Source organism: Sinohyriopsis cumingii, chromosome 13 (assembly GCF_028554795.1).
Source record: "Sinohyriopsis cumingii isolate HCF-2022 chromosome 13, ASM2855479v2, whole genome shotgun sequence".
Classification (NCBI taxonomy): Eukaryota; Metazoa; Mollusca; class Bivalvia; order Unionida; family Unionidae; genus Sinohyriopsis; species Sinohyriopsis cumingii.
Window position 1 is genome coordinate 41808828 of NC_142973.1, and position 20291 is coordinate 41829118.

At 34.8% G+C, this 20291-nt stretch overlaps 1 protein-coding gene across 1 annotated transcript in view; it reads left to right on the plus strand.

Moving 5' to 3' along the window:
- Positions 1–20291, plus strand: part of LOC149785285 (phosphatidylserine synthase 2-like) — an 81086-nt gene that overhangs the window by 36663 nt on the left and 24132 nt on the right. The window contains exons 7-10 of the mRNA XM_089979160.1: positions 2663–2713; positions 5073–5186; positions 15596–15714; positions 18696–18810. Of these exons, the coding sequence (XP_089835286.1) occupies positions 2663–2713; positions 5073–5186; positions 15596–15714; positions 18696–18810 (399 nt within the window). The remainder of the gene's footprint in view (positions 1–2662; positions 2714–5072; positions 5187–15595; positions 15715–18695; positions 18811–20291) is intronic.

The window sequence follows — 20291 nt, forward strand, 5'->3', positions numbered from 1 at the left end:
GTATTGACAACCCCATCTTTACAGTGCATTGTTACATCATAATCTGCTTATGCTGACATCTGGGCTGAGGACTGTATGCTGTGATACAGTCCATCATGCTACCGAACTATACCTACAACTGACCGACTTCTGAAGACGCGAATAGAACAGATACAATTAATTGAATGGCTAATCCTTCTGTTATTTTTTTTTTTTTTTTTACATATACCAATACAATAGTTTTGTTGAACCTTCATAGAAAACTGCTAACCTTTGAAGTACCGACTACTGCGTATAACTACAAAGCAAATGGAAAAAATCTCAATCACAATTGTATCTGTCGCCAGTGCAGCATTTTATTCATTGATCTTTTCCTTTTGCCATCAATCCCGTGTTACGGCTGCAGAGACTTAAACTCTGCAACAAAAAATAGCAAAAAAAAAAAACAGTTTTGCATAATTAATAATAATTATTTATTTCTCAAAATACAGGAGTGAAAATACCTAAATTGGGTGTGAATTTATGCTTATATATACGGTCCAGTATCGCCAGGTGTTGACTCGTGTAAGTTTCATTCGTGGGAATGGAGATCCTATTCTGTTTGTCGAGAAAATTTATAAGCATTCAGTGATCATTCTTGGGATTTAGGAAGCAATTCACTACAAGCTTTGTGAAGTTAGCCATAAGGGGGGGCTGCTGAGAGACTACTGGTGTCACCTGTCAGCACTGTAGACAGTGAATGTGGATTCAGTAAGATGAACCTCATAAAAACTGAAATCAGAAATAAACTCTGCATCTCATCTCTCAAGAATTTAATGAGAATCAGCATGTACAGATGTGAAAAATTAGACTTTAAAACTGCATTCAACAAGTGGACAGCCCTAAAATCGCGATGGATCTTCATGTAACACTTTGTAACATTTTGTTAATGCTTGTTGTAATTAGAGTATTAACTAACCCATCTTTTGTAATTTTCATTGCCTGTTACATTAATAGACTAAATTAACACTTGAAAAAATGTACACTACTTGTTCTGGCGACACTTTTTGAAAATTGGCTACAAAATATTGAGGTTGGCGATTTTTTTGGCGACAGCTTTTTAAAAGCCAGGACCATCCCTGAGTATGTCTACTACCTCACATCTGGCAGGATAGAACTTTTTAGGATAGCACATACCACACTTATCTGACTTCCACCATCACACGCAGACAACTTTAAGCATTTCTGTTGCAAAAGATGTAGCTAAAGTCTTTTTGGCTTGGAATTGTGAATGTGTTCTTAACTCTGATTGAGTAGATATTTTATAAAATAAACACATTTCTCTATATAAAAAAAATTTTTTGAACACAGTTTCATAAAATTTGGTACATGAGCTTATATTATGAAAATCAGTATGAAATATATAGTTTTTAAATTAGTTTTGGTTAGCACTGAATTTGAATAAATCAATACTGTATGGTCATGTTATTTTCAAAAAAAATTTAGAGATGGAGAAATCTTTGTGGTCATTGTTTATGTTGTGGCCATAGGAAGATATTTAAACGTTGCATGGAGGTGTTCCACTTTCATAAAATCACTGTGTACTGCGTGTTATGACATCATCAATACTACATCACTTTCTACATTGGTATGTCATAGTGCTATGAAAACCCTGGGATAGATTGGATATAACAGAAAATAGTTGTAATTTGTGTCTCTTTTAAATAATGAAAAAGAAAAATGCATTTACAATTTTGTGAATTGTATTAACAGTCTTGTGACAGAAAGTGATAAAATCAACAAAAAGTGCATGAAACCATCAGAAATCTTTAGCAATTTATGGTCATACATAATTTGGATGTACAGGTTTTCTGTTTTAGAAATCCATTGTGATCTCAATAATTGTGTTATACTAAAGAAATTCTCTCATTAACTTTTCTTTGTGCATTTGATAACTGGAATCTAACGTGTGCAAATTTCATGAATTTTTAAATACTCATTTTTTATTGGCAAATAGTGACAAGTACTTTTTCTCATATGTTTCTATTTATTGACCCTTCCATGCATTTAACATGGATATTCAGCAAAGAATATTGCAAGAAAATGAATAAAAGCCTATACATTTTTTATGATTTTGAATTGATTGGATCCTGAGAAGTGCGAAAGTATCAAGTTTTAAAAATGTTGAATACTCCAACTTTCACAAATGATCATCCTTAATCCAGCTTTAAGAGAAGAGCTTAACCTTTGATGGACTGGCATCTCAGCCAGGGAGGGTGTTGTAATCTTAGCTGTTGAGTGCCGTATGAGCTAATATAAATCATTAACATTAAGAATACTTTACCATTAATATGTGGCTCAGTTTCAAAGTAGTATTGTATTCAAAGGTTAATTTATTAAATAGCATTCATCTTTATTAGAATCATAGAATCCTATCGTGAACATCATTTGCCACACAGTAACGTGACACTTAGAAATGCCACATGGCAATATTATTCTGTAATGCCCTTGGGGTATGTGATAAATAGAATCAAAGACTCGTGTTTAAATATCGAGTTATTCAGTATGCTGCTCACTTTCAAGCAGCTTGTGGCATATATTATTTTGCCTTGTTTTATAAATTTGTATCTGTTTCAGTATCATTTTGAAGATCATTGAATTCATCTATCAGATCAACACTGACTCTTTTTTCCTTTTTTTTCAGGACAAGTTCGATTTATTTGTTCCAGTACATTTTTTTGGCTGGTGGGGCAAGGTTTGTAAATTTGCAATTTGAAGGCATGCTCAGACAATTGAGAGTATTAAACTGTTTTACATTTACCACAAAGTAACCGGTATTTGTAGTCAATTTGAAGCATATAACTTTTGTGTTTTATCTCAGTGCAAGTGCAGGAATATTGTAATACAGTCCATGCATGCCTACATCAGGCTGAATGTATGTAATGTCTTTAAACTCCTCCAGCACAGTTAATGCTAGACACATCATGAATTTTATATCAATGATAGTCCTAAGGGTGAAACCGCGCCAGTGGCCTAGAGGTTAAAGCGACCACCTCGGATGCGGGAGGTCGTGGGTATGAACCCGAGCCGAGTCATACCAAAGACTTATAAAAATGTACTAACAGCTGCCTCACTAGGTGCTTGGTATTAAGAGGTTAGTGTTAGAACTGGTCAACCTAATGTCGGGATAATGTGACTGCGTGGGACACCATTCTACATGTCTGTGGCATGATGCCCTGGTGCCAGACATCACCATAAACTGCCATACTGCAGATATCAGTGTGATACACACACACACACACACACACACACACACACACACACACACACACACAGAGGCCTATTGATGTAGATTGTGCCAACACTTTTGTAATTTTTGTCATGCCACTGAGTTGTGACTTTATATAAATTTCTGATGACTTATGGAATGCATATCTAGCATGTGTGAGAATTGGTATATGTGATCAGTGAGCAAAGTATCAACACATATGAAACTGAGACCCCAAGATGATTACATGGGTTCTTTTCCTACCCACAAGAACTTTGCTCCTGGATCATAACATAGAAATTGCTAAGATCGCTATAACCTTACATACATTACTGGGCATGTCAAGATTCCCACCCTATAACTATATTCAGACTAGTTGATCATGAAAAGAAATATGCGCATAACCATATAATATTTGCCCTTTTGTTGGTCTTTACCATTAGGGACTTTCCTGAGAGGCTCAAACTTAAGAGTGGCTGTTACAATAAGCAAATATGGGGCTGCATGTTTTAAAACACAGAATTCTAATTATCCATTAGCCAAATTGAAAAAATATTATAGCATAGTTGTTTAGGCTCTATAGTCTTAAATTGTTTAACAGAAAATAGCAAAACCAATAAGTTAAAATCAACAAATAATTTATTTCCCTATAATTCAAAGTGAAAATTTAAGAGGAAATTAAAATATTGTGAATTATACCCCAAATAGTCCTAAATGTCCTCTCACAAGTCCAGAAGTATAGAATGAATCTTGAATCTCTTGATATGCCAAGAGTCTACAATGAGCTGGTGTACCATTAGTCTTGATGTATCACAATGATATAATCCAGAATGTCTTTGAACGAATTCACAATTTTCCCAAAGTAGTGTTTATGTCCAAAAGGTCAATGAGTAGTTTGTAATTCCAATAAATATTTTCAATAAATGATTCCTCTCAAATTATAACTAAATACAAATGTAAACTCTGATCATAGATTCCCAAAGACTGATATTAAAACAGGAATGAATAATTGTTTACCAAAGTTTCTATATATATATTAATTTCACTTGACCTAAGACACAATAGAATTTATGGAAAACCAGATTTTCTGATGCAATTTTACACCAATTTGTAAGCATGCTCGCTTCCAGAACATTCATAAACAATGTTTGGCCTTGAACTGAAATTTAAGTAAATCTCTTTTTACAGTAATGACAAAAAGTCAAGTAGGCCAAAACTCTACCCTCAGTCATGGACAAAGCTCAAGCACACAATATAAACTAAATATACATAACAATTGAATACAGAGAGATAAATATAGGACATAATTCAAAAGGTCCATGGATTCTAAATTATAGTAGTTCCTTTCCTTATTGTAAGAAATTACTTTGGGATGCTAGTGGATTGTTGCCTATATCCAGGGATTCATATTACCCTAGTTCCTTCTGGCAATATAATGTGTTGTTTGGCAGATATAAAAATTTTTATGATATAAAATAACTAATCAAATTCATACTGAGGTTCTAGCAGCAAGAAAATATTCTTATATTAACCAATCTCCTCGTTTGTGAACACATGGAACTATCAGAATAAGATTGCTTTACATGGATATAATAGAAAAAGTATAGAGACATAAATTCCTGTTACATGATATTTAGTCTGTGAAGAAATTTCAACAGGTCTAATAATGCAAAAAAAAAGTGTTCCAACACTCAATTTTTATACTCCAGATGTTCTGTTCTGCTCACTATATACCTTGGAAAATTATGAAAATTAATACAGATTTACCAAACATTTTGAAATTTTATATAATGTTGTCTTAAAAATAAGTTAATGTTATAATTGAATCATTTCATTTATTCCATAGACCCTTGTCCTGCGTGATTGGTGGCTGTGCATAGTACTAAGTATTATGTTTGAAGTGCTGGAGTACACACTAGAACATCAACTTCCCAACTTCAGCGAGTGTTGGTGGGACCATGTGAGTACTCTTACGCATCTTTTCTAGTATTCTTGAAATCTTTTGATTATAAAATTGATCCTCTAGCTTTAATTAGTCCTGATACTTCCTACTTAATGTTAAAATTCCAGAAAAAATGTAGGGATTCTCCCTAACTTTGATTTCTGTCCTTGCATGCTCAGATGCATTAGCAAAGATGCATTCTGATAAAATTACTTTTTATGTTTTTGGCTGGAAAAAGTTTTCAAATGTGTGACCTAATATCCAAGAATTTTTACAAAGGTGTCCAAGCAACTTTGAAAATAATTGTTCATCATATTTTGACTCCATAACAGTATGTTTTTCACTTAAATAAATTTTAATTTTCAAACCTTTATAAATAAATTATTTTCCAACATGCAGTGTTTTATTTTTCCCAAACTGTCATTGAAAAATGTTCATTACTTTAAAATGTACAGCTGGTTTAATAAACTAAATCACTCATCATACTTTAATGCTAAAGTGAGTTAATCAAGGCACTAGTCTTCTTGGTACAGGGATCCTTGCTATAATGTGTAATGTTATAAAATGAATTTGGATGTAACAGTCACATAATGGCTCCAGATTTTTATTTGATGTTAAGAGATTACACCACTACTCTTGCTTGTACAAGGAAGCACTGTTTACCATGTACTATGATGTGATGAAGAATTTGAGTACGAGTCACATACTGACCAGATTTGTATTATAATTGTGTTGGGAATAATTGTCAGTGAGTGGGTTTTTAAATGAAATTGTTCGCTTTTCTTTTAGAAATTACCTATATTTTCATGATAGCCAATTTCTGCAATACCATTGAAAACAGTACTTCATAGAGATTACACATATCATGAGTGTATAAGTGAATCAATGTGTATTATGTCACTTATTTTTGTATGTGAAGGCATTCGAGTGTTATTGTTGATTCAGAATGGAACTATATTCTTTTTTTAAAAAAGATTAATATTTATTTTGAGAAACCATTATTTGAAAATTCATTGTTTTCTTTTTATTTTCTCCATCAGCTAAATATTGATGCTGTGATTTCATTGCAAGTAATTGTAAAATTTCTGCTTATCTCTGAGCAAACGTCTGGATCTCGCTTCTCCATAATGAACTCTCACTATAGTTTTTCATGCACTGATTATGCCACACTTGGTTTCCTTACTATCCATGATCACATTTGTAAATGATTAAGATAAACCGCTGAATGATGTTAGATTCCTTAACAATGTTTTTCTTGCATAATAATATTTAAAAAAGTGTTTGTTGGTTCATTGAAATGTTTTGACTTGACACTACTGTGGCCACAAGCTCTGTGATGGGTACATACAGGTGAGTTTCATTTACCATGGTATCTTTAGCCTTGGAACACCATGCTTCAATGATTCAACCTGTTTGCCTTTTTAGCTGTTTTTATTTTAGCATCACTTGATTCAATACAAAAGATGTAAATTAATGCAACAATACAAAGCAGGTTTACTTGTACTTTATCATAACAATGCAATAAACCCTCTGTAGATCAACACACAGTAATTGTTTTTCTCAGGGATATGCTCCAAGACATCTCTCTGATGTCATTTGGCACTCACAGTTTTGTGATGATTACACTAAAACTAAAACACAAGTTTCACTTGACAAGATATATGTAACTGGTATTCATTTCTTAAGTTGTTGCCATCAGTAAGCAAAACGTACATTTTCATTTAACCAACATTTTATCATATATTGTTATTTACAGTGTGTTGAGAATTATTTTTAAAAGAAAATTTAAAACAATATTGATTTTTTATTAAAACTTGCAATTTGTATTATGTTGATTCCCATTTCTGCAAATCAACTGCCATTTTTGACACTGCAACAAAAAATGGATCAGGTTTTGATTTTAATTTTATTCACATTAAAAAACTTTGAGGATTTTGTGTCATTACTGTTAGACAACACAAGCATTTTTAGCAGGTAAGTAAGTTATCCACCTTTCAGCAAATACAGGGAATAGCCAGTTTGATTCTGGCAACAGACTTCTCCACTCCTACAACTTAAATGGTTTGTTCTAAGTCAGGTTTTGGTTGATGCTACATGTTGCTTGATATTGTCAGATCCATTGTATGTATGAAAGACAATAAATAATAACTTAATAAATAATAACTTTGTAACCTTACCTAGCATCACAATGACAGTTAGATTTCACATGAAAGACAATAAATAATAACTTTGTAACCTTACCTAGCATCACAATGACAGATTTCACATGAAAGACAATAAATAATAACTTTGTAACCTTACCTAGCATCACAATGACAGATTTCACATGAAAGACAATAAATAATAACTTTGTAACCTTACCTAGCATCACAATGACAGATTTCACATGAAAGACAATAAATAATAACTTTGTAACCTTACATAGCATCACAATGACAGTTAGATTTCACATGAAAGACAATAAATAATAACTTTGTAACCTTACATAGCATCACAATGACAGTTAGATTTCACATGAAAGACACTAAATAATAACTTTGTAACCTTACCTAGCATCACAATGACAGATTTCACATGAAAGACAATAAATAATGACTTTGTAACCTTACCTAGCATCACAATGACAGATTTTACATGAAAGACAATACATAATGACTTTGTAATCTTACCTAGCATCACAATGACAGATTTCACATGAAAGACATAATGTGGATATTGTGGATATATTTTTATATTTATGGAGTTAACTTGAAGAGATGAGATGAGATGAAGAACAGGTCAGGGTACATGCATGTAGCAATAACTAAACTGCTTCTAGCAAATGTCCAACAACTGCTAAAACATTTCTTGGGACTTCTGCTGAATACATACTCAACAAAGCTCATTCCACTTGTTAGGAATTGACTACAGTGATAGTTTATTGTTTACCAAACAACAGATTTATTTTCAGTTGCTGGCCACTTGGTCATATGATGGTTGGCTAACAACACTGCCAAAAATATGTGCTTAAAGGCAACTTGTTTTAATAGCAGTATTTCCCTGCTTACCTTTTCTGGTACTGGATTAACCTCAGCCACAATATAAAATTTGATTCTCCCATAGATAGAACACTATAGAAAGTCTAAAACAAAGAACACTGACCCAGTCCAACTCCCAAGTCAAAGGCCCATGGGCTGTAGCTGTCATCTTTCTGTGAAGGTCATGTTAATCAATTTCAAATTGCTTTCGGAACTGTTGTCATTATTTTGTGTCAAAGATATATTTGGGTATCTATATCTCTTGTTCAGTATTATTATAATAATAATAACCTCAGTCCTTTGTATATTTAATGGTGATATAAGCCTTATTTCAGCAGTGACCTTCTGGGATACCCATTCACTTCATCAGTAGGGTATGTTAATAACTATCCCTATTGGCATAAAAATTTTGTCACCATTATAATATATATATATAATTATTTTGGAGGTTTCCCCAGTTTTTGAATAGTTGTCATCTTCCCCTTCGCATCATGATTTGTAACAAAAATTGAATACAGATTTTGATGGAGCATTAACTATATTTTATGATAATTCTATAAAATGCCCTTAGGAGGTCTCACACCAGTCATTATCACCATTATTGTTATCTGGAGGTTTCACACCAGTCATTGTCATCAGTATTGTATTCTGGAGGTCTCACACCAGTCATTGTCATCAGTATTGTGATCTGGAGGTCTTACGCCAGTCATTGACTAATATTGAATGATAATTCTTTAAGATCCTCTTAGGAGGTCTCACACCATTCATTATCATAAATATTGTTTTCTGGAGATCTCATGCCAGTCATTGTCATCAGTATTGTGTTCTGGAGGTCTCACACCAGTAATTGACTAATATTGCATGATAATTCTATAAGATGTTTTTAGGAGGTCTCACACCAGTCATTATCATCAGTATTGTTTTCTGGAGGTCTCACACCAGTGTCATTAATATTGTGTTCTGGATGTCTCGCACCAGTCATTGACTAATATTGCATGATAAATCTATAAGATGCTCTTAGTAGGTCTCACACCAATTATCATTCATATTATGTTTGACAGAGGTCTTATACCCATCATCATCAATATTTTTTGTATTGTGCTTTCTTTCTTTTTCTTTAAATTCCTTTGTGAGAATAAATGGCAAGCAAAATTGGACACGGAAGGCCCCATGGGACACACTCCCTTCCAGTTTTTCATGCACAGATTATGAACATGTAGAGAGTTTTCCATTTTGTTTGTGATTTGACAAGGTTTGGAACCTTGCTGAGTTTCCATGCACATGTAAGGAAGGAGAAAAGAACCGTCTTCATCCTCATCTCAGCTCCAGGAGTTAAGGGATCCTCCTTTGGGTCCTAAAGGGCTTAGAAGGTAACCTTACTGTTTGAGAAGAGCACCCTGGATCCCAGAAAGATATGGGATCATTCTCTGGGTCCTTAGGGGTTAAGAAAAAGAAGTCCTCTTTCATAGAGAAGAGCAATCATACATCCCAGGAAGCTATGGAATTTGTCTCTGGGTCCCATGGGAATCATAGCAAGACTTGTCAATTCCAAAGACATGGGATTTTTCTCTTTGGAGAATTATAAGGCTCTATGATCCCTGACAATTTATCCATCTCACTCAGTGAAGATGAGGATTTGATCCAGGGTCCCTTCCAATAGTAGAGTGGGTCATGCCATGCCCATCTGCAAGAGTAGCACTCTCTCATAGACCCTCAGCTCATTGAAAGGGGAGAGGAACAATCTTGGTAAAATCTGACAAAGTCTCCTCCATCAGATCAGATTCTCCTCACTGGTCATTGGCCATTGACTGTGTATAGGACATTGACCAGTGACTGGCCTTGCACCAGTCACTGGTCTTCAAGCACATGGAGTCCCATCAGTGGCATGGCAACGGGGATAGGGCTAATACTGCCCCCCCCCCATCTACACTCTACCTACCAATCATATTGCAATTAGGGAGTCAGCGTATATATGTCTGGCTAGGAATGGGTATCATATTGACATCCCCACCTTCCATGGGAACTGTAAGGCCCGTGTTTATCCTACAGGAGGCAAGGGAAGCCATTTCATAGAAGTGAATTATTCTTCCATTTATAGCATTACTGATGTTGCAGGTCACAGACCTACATCATCTGCTTTTGTGATGTCAAAGAGAAAGCAGAGGACCAATCTTCTTCTCCCAGACACACGAGAAAGTTGTGAAGGATTCTTGTATTTCTGCTATGTCTACTGCTATGTTCATTCTCATCATCCCCTGTCGACAAGTATACCCCAACCCCAACATCTGCCCCTTGAGTGAGAAGTGGGTTTGAAAGTAATGTTTCTCAGGAGCAAGGGTAGGATGAGGAGTTAGCTAAGCAACATAAGGGATGGTCACCTAACTGCCCCAGTGCTGAGGTAGCTGACCTCAGCATCCAGCAACAGAGTGCACTCCCCTTCGTGACCACTTTAGCTTCCATCCCACCCTCAGATCCTGGGGTGTCACAAGTGGGAATTACAACTGGGGCATGTGTTTGCCTTTAATTAAAACACTGAAGGCGATGAAATTTAAGGTAAGTTCACTTGTTACTAATCTCATATTCCAGTCTTTTATTGGCAGCTCCATCTGTCTTCTGAAAGTGAGATCTGTATTTCCACCAGTGTTACAGTACTTGCTGGAGGTGTTTGCAAAGAACCTTGAAGGCATTCCTTTTCTATGTCCATGGTGCTGTTCTCAGAGCTGTTCCACTTTGCATGGAAGTTGCCCTGGACAAGTGAAAGGTTTTGTTGGATCACAGTAAGAACCATACTCAGACTACTACCGAGGAGACAGAAACACTATTCGGAGGTCTCATTCCCTCCCTGGCATCCAGAGACCTGATGAACCAAAAACATTGCATTGAGGCCTTCATTAAAGTTCTTCAGAGGGATGCAGCAGAAGTCTAGAAAACCACCCAAGTTTAAGCCTCACCTCTTGCACACCTGTAGCTAGATAAAGCAGCTGGAAGGACCCAGGAATGGTATAAGACATGGCAAATGGGCAGTCTCCATCAACTTTAAGTATGCATATCTTCACATCCCATGTTTTCCTCACAGGAAATACCTCTGGTTTTGCCTGGATTTGGAAGTTTCCAGTTTCATGCTATGACGTTTAGCCTAACCTATGCAGCCATGGCTTTTACCAGGATGATGTTAATAGTTGCAGCTCAACTGAGGGTACTGTTGATCCCCATCCTTCAGTATTCAGTGACTGGTTCTAGCACAAGAGCCTCAAACAGTCCCAAGATCTGTCCTGTTGCTAGTCCATGGTGACCGGGCTTAGACCAATTACAAACCTAGAGAAATTGGAACTTATCCCTAATGGATGAGATCATCTTGTCACTTATGCATCCTCACTCATCAGAATGATTCTGCTCCACAAAGTCATGACTTCCTCTCTCTAGCCCCAACAATCTTGGTTCAGTGATCCACTTGACCTACTGGTATGCCTATCCTTGTCGTTACCTCAGAGGAGGACTTGCTGTTGCAGCTAAGGGGGTCTCTTCTTCACAGCAGCCCACAGATTCTCCACCTTTGTGCTTGACTCTTCTCAAGCAACCAATCCACTACGACAAGATTTTGAGCAAAGTTGCGGACTGAATTGTCCAGGTCAAGAGACAAAATGTCCAAAATTCTTTGAAGAAAAGTGGAGAATCTTTGATTGCTGTCTCCAAGTGCAGTGGCAGACTTTCTTTTCTTCCTCTTTAAAGAGAGAAAAGGTTGGTCTTTACTATTAAGGGCTATAGGGCAGCCCTTACATGCTCAATTTCTCCAAGAATCTAGCCATTGGCTATGATTGTCATCTCATCTTACAAAAAAATCTGAGCTGCAGAGACCTTCATCATGCTTACTGATACCTAGATGGAATCTGTCATGTGTTTCATGGGCTTTTTGTAAAATCCCTTTTATGAACCTTTGGGTGAAGCTTCTTTTAATAATCTTACCCTTAAAAACTGTCTTTCTGCTCTCCTTAGTGTCTGCAAGAAGGAGTGAGTTTCGTGCATTGTCTATACGAAGGATTGTTTATGGTTCGTTGATAATCATGAGTCTATTTTCTTCTGGTTTATAGTAGAGAACAAGCTGTCTTCACTAGCTCTGCTTCCTTTTGAGATCCCCAGTCTCAGCTGTATCTGCATTTTGGATGATCAGAATATACTTCTTTATACTTCTGTGCTGAGTTACGGGCTTGTGGTTCTATTTGGCTGCTTGTACAGGGCAAAAAAAGGATATACAGCATCTTTTACAGCCTAATTATATTTTGGCATCCACCTTTTCCATATTATTTGTCCTTACTAGCAAGAGAGATTATCAGTCCCTCACAGAGAGGGACCTTTCCTCAGGCTGTTGTTGTTTCTTGGGCCTGTCTAACTAATTTATCATTGGATGATAATAAGAGAACTTCATTTCGATAGTCTTTTAGTGCCTTTTCCTTCTACCTTCAGTTTTTAGCATCCCTAAGCAAAGGCATAACTTGCTTGGACCCAATAGTTACAGCACAAAACGTGGCCCAATCTGCCACCAATTTAAAGTAGTGGATATTCCAACCATAAGGTGAGATATCAGCTTTTTATGCCAGGTAATTGAGGTTATCAGCCAAATACAGAACTGGCACAGCTATAGTTAGTGATAGGATGTGTATTATTACTATTAAAATGTTCTGTGTGTTTGGGTGGGGGAATAATGTGAATAATGGAATACTTACCTGTCACTATTGTGAGATTCCCTTCTCCCATCTAGCTCTGATGTCCCACAAGTTGTCCTAGTAAATAAAGAGACGATGGCTACTACACATGGGCCTATGACATGGGAGTCAGAGTGGGGCTGTACTCTTTCTTGACTTTCCAGAATGTTCTGTCTGTGGGAGGATGAGATTTTATAATGTGGCGGGTAAATCTGTCCTAGAAAAGGTAAGCAAGGCAATAGTGACAGATAAGCATAACATTATTAAAATTATTTCCCTCCGCAAACCCTCTCAACCCCACATCATTAACTTTTTTTAAACCACCAATTTGTCACAACAACCATTCACTGTGGGATTATTTTTGATGATTTGTAATTACTTCATTTGGTATGTAAATAAATTAATTTATCCCTTAGACTGATTAACTTTTTCAACTGTGACATGGTCTGCTGCATGACTGTGTATTCTGGCTGATTGAGCAATCCTTGGTGATCTATTGTTTGCCCAGGATTGAACAGCAGTTGTATACAAGACAGTGAAGACAAACACAAAAAAATAATTATTAGCTTTTATTGTTTTATGGTGTAAGATTTGAAATGAACAGTGACAAATAGAAGCTTTTAACTTCTTTATTCATTCAAGGAAGAAGACAATATTGTTTCTTAAGAATATAATACACATCTCCAGATTAACAAATAAAACTCATATTTATTATAATTTTGGCCATGTGACTTTCAAAAATGAGCAAAAAATATACATTGTTATGAGTTCTGACTACTAGTAGTACCTAGATTATATTAAAGTAACTAATAAACTGCCTCTAGATAAATAGAGGCATAAACCACTAATAAACCACTGTGGTCAATGACATTAAAGATGAGTAATGCTAACCATACAACTATATTTATATAAGTTGAAAGGGTCAGTTCGATTGTGTATGTGAATATTTATTCTAGAGGCAGTTTATTAATTACTTTAATAATAAACTAGGCACTACCAGTAGTCAGAATTCATAATTTGAGCCGTTATGTACAATGCACAAAGTTGGATGGTTTTGTGTGGTATAACCACGCCTTTCCCAAGCAGAATCTGAAATTATCTTTTGAAGCTAACATTTTATAACAGTGTTTAAAATGGTCACTGCCTTGATTTCTGCTGAACATCCACTGAAGGCAAGTCTTTATTTGAGAGAGACCATTTAAAATTCTCAAGGGGGGAGGTGCAGTAAGTGCTTGAAAACTATCATCTTAATATATTCTGATTTGTAGTATATAAAAGGATACTATGACATTCTTTTTTTATCTTGCAATTAATGACAGAATTTTTTAAAAAACAGTTGGAAAGAACAATTTAGTCCTAAAAATTAAATGACCAGTCCCTTACAGTCCATGTGCAGTCAGAATTTAACTAGGTCATAATTGTGTCCATGTATATTCAGCCTTGTGACTGATTCATTACTGTTCAAGGACTGTTTTCTTGTTATGTGGCCCTGAGTGGTTTAAAGCGCTCACCGCTACAGGTCACTGCCATCTCATCTCTGTTTGCATTGCTTAGAGTTTCAGATTTGGCCAATGTGGGTATGTGAGAAAGCTTGCCAGTAGCTTCTAGTGGGTTGGTGGTTCTTTGCTGGGTTTTCTCAGGTTCTTCCTCCACCATTAATAGTGGCCACCATGTATAGCCTATCTTGAGCTGATAAATGGCATTAAACCCTACAACAACAACATCAACAACTTTTTTCCTGTTTGTTTTTCAAATAGAAGTTGCTGTTATCTAGAGATGTTTTGTCCATACACTCCTGGCCCTAGGGCAAGGCAAACAAGGCAACTACCTTGGGCCCAGCACTTTCAGGAAATCAACTCCGACTTGCAGTTTTTTTGCTTGCGGCCCCACTTGCTGCCTTTTTTCCCCGCACATCCTAGGGCCGGGCCTGTGTCCATACCTCAGAGGATTACTTTTAATTTTAAACAGTTAGATAAATTTACACTGTTCAAGAGAAGCTGAACAAACGTGTTGTCAAGTCAGTTCATATGTTTATTCAGATTTCTTTGAATAAAGTAAAAACATCAAATTGTTGCAAATTAAGTCACTCAACATTTTCTAAATATGCTTAATATACAACACTTTTGAAATTATTTTTATTGTTCGTATATATGATCAGAATATGGATTACTGATTGTTGAAAAGGTAACTTAATTTAAATCATTCATGACATCTTTCCATGGGTGGTCTTCATTCATTGGCTGTTCATGTGTCAATCAGTAAGTCAACCAACCTGTCCACAGTGGAGATGCCATCAGCACGCTGGCCAAGGTTTGGTGGTGATTTGTAGGTATTTTATCACTTCGTTGCACTGCATTATCACAGAGTCAACATAGAGGGGATTCAGTCTCCTGCCGTGATGCTTGGGGTTCCAAAAATACATGTGAACTTTACTGTAATCTTTATTTGTAATCTTGTTACTACCAGCTGTTATAATTTCATTGCAATATATAGTTTGTGCAGTACTCAGTTGAAGTAAAATGGGCAAAATACATTGTGCAGTGAAAAAAGTGCTCATGTGCAGCAAATGTTACTTGTGATTTCGAATAGCTAGTTCAGAAACTCACCTGTAAGCAGTTGTATCGTATTAGCTTGTGATTCTCAGTTTGAAATAATTTGATATAGTACCATATGTGTTCTGGATGAATCAGTTTATTCATGTCCTTTACAGTGGATAATGGATGCCTTTATATGTAATAGTGGTGGAATTTACCTTGGTATGAAGACCCTGAATTACCTGTCAATGAAACATTACCATTGGAGAGGAATGTGGAATATCCCAACATACAGGTGAGTTATGTCACATTTTTTTGCCGTCATATTTGTGCAAAGGAAAAAGTTATTTTGAATAACAATTTATGTTTTGTGTATTCATGATATCTCAGATTGTTTAAGTGAATACCTCCAAAGACCAGCATGTCAGTTAAAATGCATGCCTATCAAGTTAGTTTATTTTATAGTCAGAATGCATGCCTATCAAGTTAGTTTATTTTATAGTCAGAATACATGCCCTTCAGGTTAGTTTATTTTATAGTCAGGATTCATGCCCATCAAGTTAGTTTATTTTATAGTCAGAATACATGCCCTTTTTATTTTATACAGACTGAATACATGCCCTTCAGGTTAGTTTATTTTATACAGACAAAATACATGCCCTTCTTATTTTATACAGACTGAATACATGCCCTTCAAGTTAGTTTATTTTATACAGACAAAATACATGCCCTTTTTATTTTATACAGACAAAATACATGCCCTTCAAGTTAGTTTATTTTATACAGTCAGAATACATGCCCTTCAAGTTTGTTTATTTTGTAGTCAGAATGCATGCCCTTCAAGTTAGTTTATTTTATACAGTCAGAATGCATGCCCCTCAAGTTAGTTTATTTTATACAGACAAAATACATGCCCTTTTTATTTTATACAGACAAAATACATGCCCTTTTTATTTTATATAGTCAGAATGCATGCCCTTAAAGTTCATTTATTTTATACAGTCAGAATGCATGCCCTTCAAGTTAGTTTATTTTATAGTCAGAATGCATGCCCTTCAAGTTAGTTTATTTTATACAGTCAAAATACATGCCCTTCAAGTTAGTTTATTTTATACAGTCAGAATGCATACCCTTCAAGTTAGTTTAATTTATAGTCAGAATGCATGCCCTTCAAGTTAGTTTATTTTATCCAGTCATATAAGTGATTTAGCAGAGAAAGCTGTGTTAGATTCACTGACAGAGAGGCATATCATTCTAGTTTTCTGAAGAAAAAAAGAATACATCACCAAATCAAAGATGACAACATCAGACTTTGACAACATGAGAGCTCTGTTATTTTGAGCAGATAAATGAATGTCAGTTTCAATTAGAAGTATAATATTTAGAAGATGATGGTAGACATGTTCATATCAGCATTATTTTCAAGTCACTCTTGATAACTTTCACAATGGCATTTCACGTAAAACTGGGAAAGTATATACTTTTACTAGTTCTCTCCAGATAGCAATGAAAATTTGTGCTGAAAAGAACTCGAATACCAGTCATGCTCATAATACCTTGCAGAAAATTTACCAAGAGTGCTTTGAAACAATGACCAACTTGAACCGGACTTTCCATGTACCCCTTCGTCTTTTAGAATTTATACTTCTGACTGAAATTGACATTCGTTTACATTCTTAAGATTGATTGAGCTTTTGTTTTGTCAAGATTGTAGTCATCATTTTCAAATTTCTTGAAGTATTTTTTTAAGAAAACTGTAAAGGTATACCTTTTAGACTATGCTAAAATAGACATTAGCAAGGGAAAGAATCCATGATAATGCATTATAATAACAATAATGAGGATTTTGTATAGTGCCTAATCTTTAGAAGCTCTAAGCACTTTACAACATTAGACAACTACTATAACATAAAAAACATATATAATGATATGATTACATAAACTAACACCATGAAATTATAAAACATAAAAAGCATGCTGAAAATATTTATACATCTGAAGTTAGGACCTAAACTGTGTACAGTTAATGTTATTAAGTTGATTTTTGTTTAAAGGCAAGTATGTGCTTGCTTATAAATGTATGCATTATCTACACTTCAGAGATTTGACCAAATGTGTACTTTTACCGAAATGTAGCAATATACAGTATCAGTTTGGCCAAAACATAAATGACAGAAGCTCAGTGCTTTTAGGAGAAAATATATATTACATTATACTAAACAGGTAGGACTGAGGTGACTGTGCCATATTTAACAAAACATTCTGTAATCATGCTGTAGGGATTGTAATCATTATTTTGGAACAACACTTAATGCTCTGTTTTATTAAATATTCAAAGATGAATAAATAGGGTTCTTTTTATGCATGAATTACACATTCAAAACCTTTTTTTAATCATCTGTTAGGATGAAGAAAATGAACTAACATCAATGCTGTAAGTGAAGTGATTTTTGTGATGTGAAATCATTAAAATGGAAGGTAGTTCTTCAAGCAGGGAAGTAACCATCAAAACAAAGTTTTTTCCCGGATAGTTTGTAGGCATTTATGACTCAGATGACTCAAGCTACTCAGAATGATATTCTTCAGCAGTGTATTAACTGGAGGTCATTACCCATGAAGAGCCTCCACGTCCATTGGAAAATAGACTTTAATAACATAGATGGAAAACCAGCCTAAGGCATTACAATTTTACGTTACACAAGTCCATATGCCTTAGAACATTAGTCATTTTGTGTAGAAATAAAATATTTTATTAAGGGAGGCATTCATGGCCACTTACTCATTTTAGCAGCTTTGATCTATTTTGATACTTTATTCTGTTAAAGGAAAGTGCAATGTCATTGACTGTAGTGGTAATATTGGTGCTGACCAATTCTGTCACAAAACACTAATGAATAATTTATAATGGCTTTAATAACATTGTTTATCAGAACTCTTTCCAATAGGACTTGAATGTCTAGACATTTTGGACTTTATAGCATGTTCTTATTCATATTTATGTTACTGCCATTTCACCCAATTTTTAAAAACTTTTCTCACTCTCTCTCACTCTCTCATTCTTTCTTTCTTTCTCTCTCTCTCTCTCTCTCTCTCTCTCTCTATATATATATATATATACATATATATATATATATATATACTCGTATGCTAGATAAAGTAATTTTTAAAAACAATCATTGATTAAATAGAAGTGATAAGATAATATTATAAGTTGTTATGCTAACTTTTTTGAAGGATCATAATCTATATTTCTGTTCTATAATTGTCTTTATTTAGAGAGAAGATAAAACGTCTAGCTCTGCAGTTCACCCCATACAGCTGGACAGACTTCAACTGGCAGCCAACATCTAGTCTGAGGAGATGGTTTGCCATGCTCCTTGTTATAGCAATGGTAAGATCTGGATCTGCCATGAGAAAAACATCAAATTCATTATTGCAGTTAGGGTCATTAAATTTACACTAAATAAAAGAACCATGCTTACAACATGAAATAATTATTGACATAATGACTTGCAACTAAGTTTCTGTCAGTAAAACATATTTCAAGTAATTCAGTTTCCTTACAAATTTACTAAATTTTTGTACTTCCTAGAATGTTAGAATTTACTATTTTTGAAGTTATTATGTTTTCTAAAAACATTTTCTCTGGAATTTCAATTCCTTGATTTGTCCCCCTTGATGCATCGTTGTTCATGGAGTCTTAAAGTTCATAACTTATAGTGACCACAAAGTCCAGGTTAATTGGTACTGCATAATCATAAGTGAATCAAAAGTATACTGGGATGATATTTTAGCAAAATTTAAATTGTGCAATTTTGGCACATTTACATGATTTTTGAATATAAGTTTTATTCTGTACACTTACTGGAAGTGTTCACAGTATTTTGAATATGTTTTATTCTGTACACTTATTGGAAGTGTTCACAGTATTTTGAACATGTTTTATTCTGTACACTTATTAGAAGTGTTCACAGTATTTTGAACATGTTTTATTCTGTACACTCATTGGAAGCATGCACACTGAAAATGTTTGCTATTTTTCATGATCAACATTTTGCAGTCTTGGTTTACATGTTAAATTCACATAAATTGTATGCCTTCAAAATACTTTGGAATTTAGGATTACTTTGTGTTCAGTTTGAGATCTGCTTATAAATAGATCTGAAAGGCATTGATAAAGTTTTATGTTGTGCCAACCACTGGATTCACATTCCGCATTTTAGTAATCTGTTAGATAAAGTATTGCTCTGTTGCTATGTAAGAGATTGTTTTCATTAGAAACAACATGTTTCAAAGGAAGTTTTTCACTTTCATAAATGTGAAAGCTATGACTTGATTAATGAACATAAATATCAACTGAATATGACCTGGTATTGGTTTAGATCAGATCTCCATGATGTTATATAGCTTGATTTTAATCAGATTGACCTGTATTTCACCTTTTTGAATTTTCTTTTGCTTTCATATTCAAAGTAGAGGTAAGCTGATGTTTTATCACAACATATACATATGTATATCCCCACTTTCACAGCACCTAGCCCCTGGTGAAGGTGCTAATTTTGTACATCTATGTTTGTTGTGCATTCTTGGTTATGATTTTGTACTTAGTTTGGGGTATTTCTTTACACACTGTATAAAATACTGTTATACATGGAATCATGAAGTTTGGTGATGGGATTCCTGTTGATGTGTACTACACCTTCATTACAAAAGTGGGTCAATGACTTGTATTGCACACTTCAACTTTGGTTAAATTTTGTGTCTTAAATTAATTTCTCAACCTCTGTTCATGATAAAATTATCAAACTGAATGATTATATACACCTCTGTTTGTACCACACCACAAAGGTAACTGCAGACATGAATGTGTAT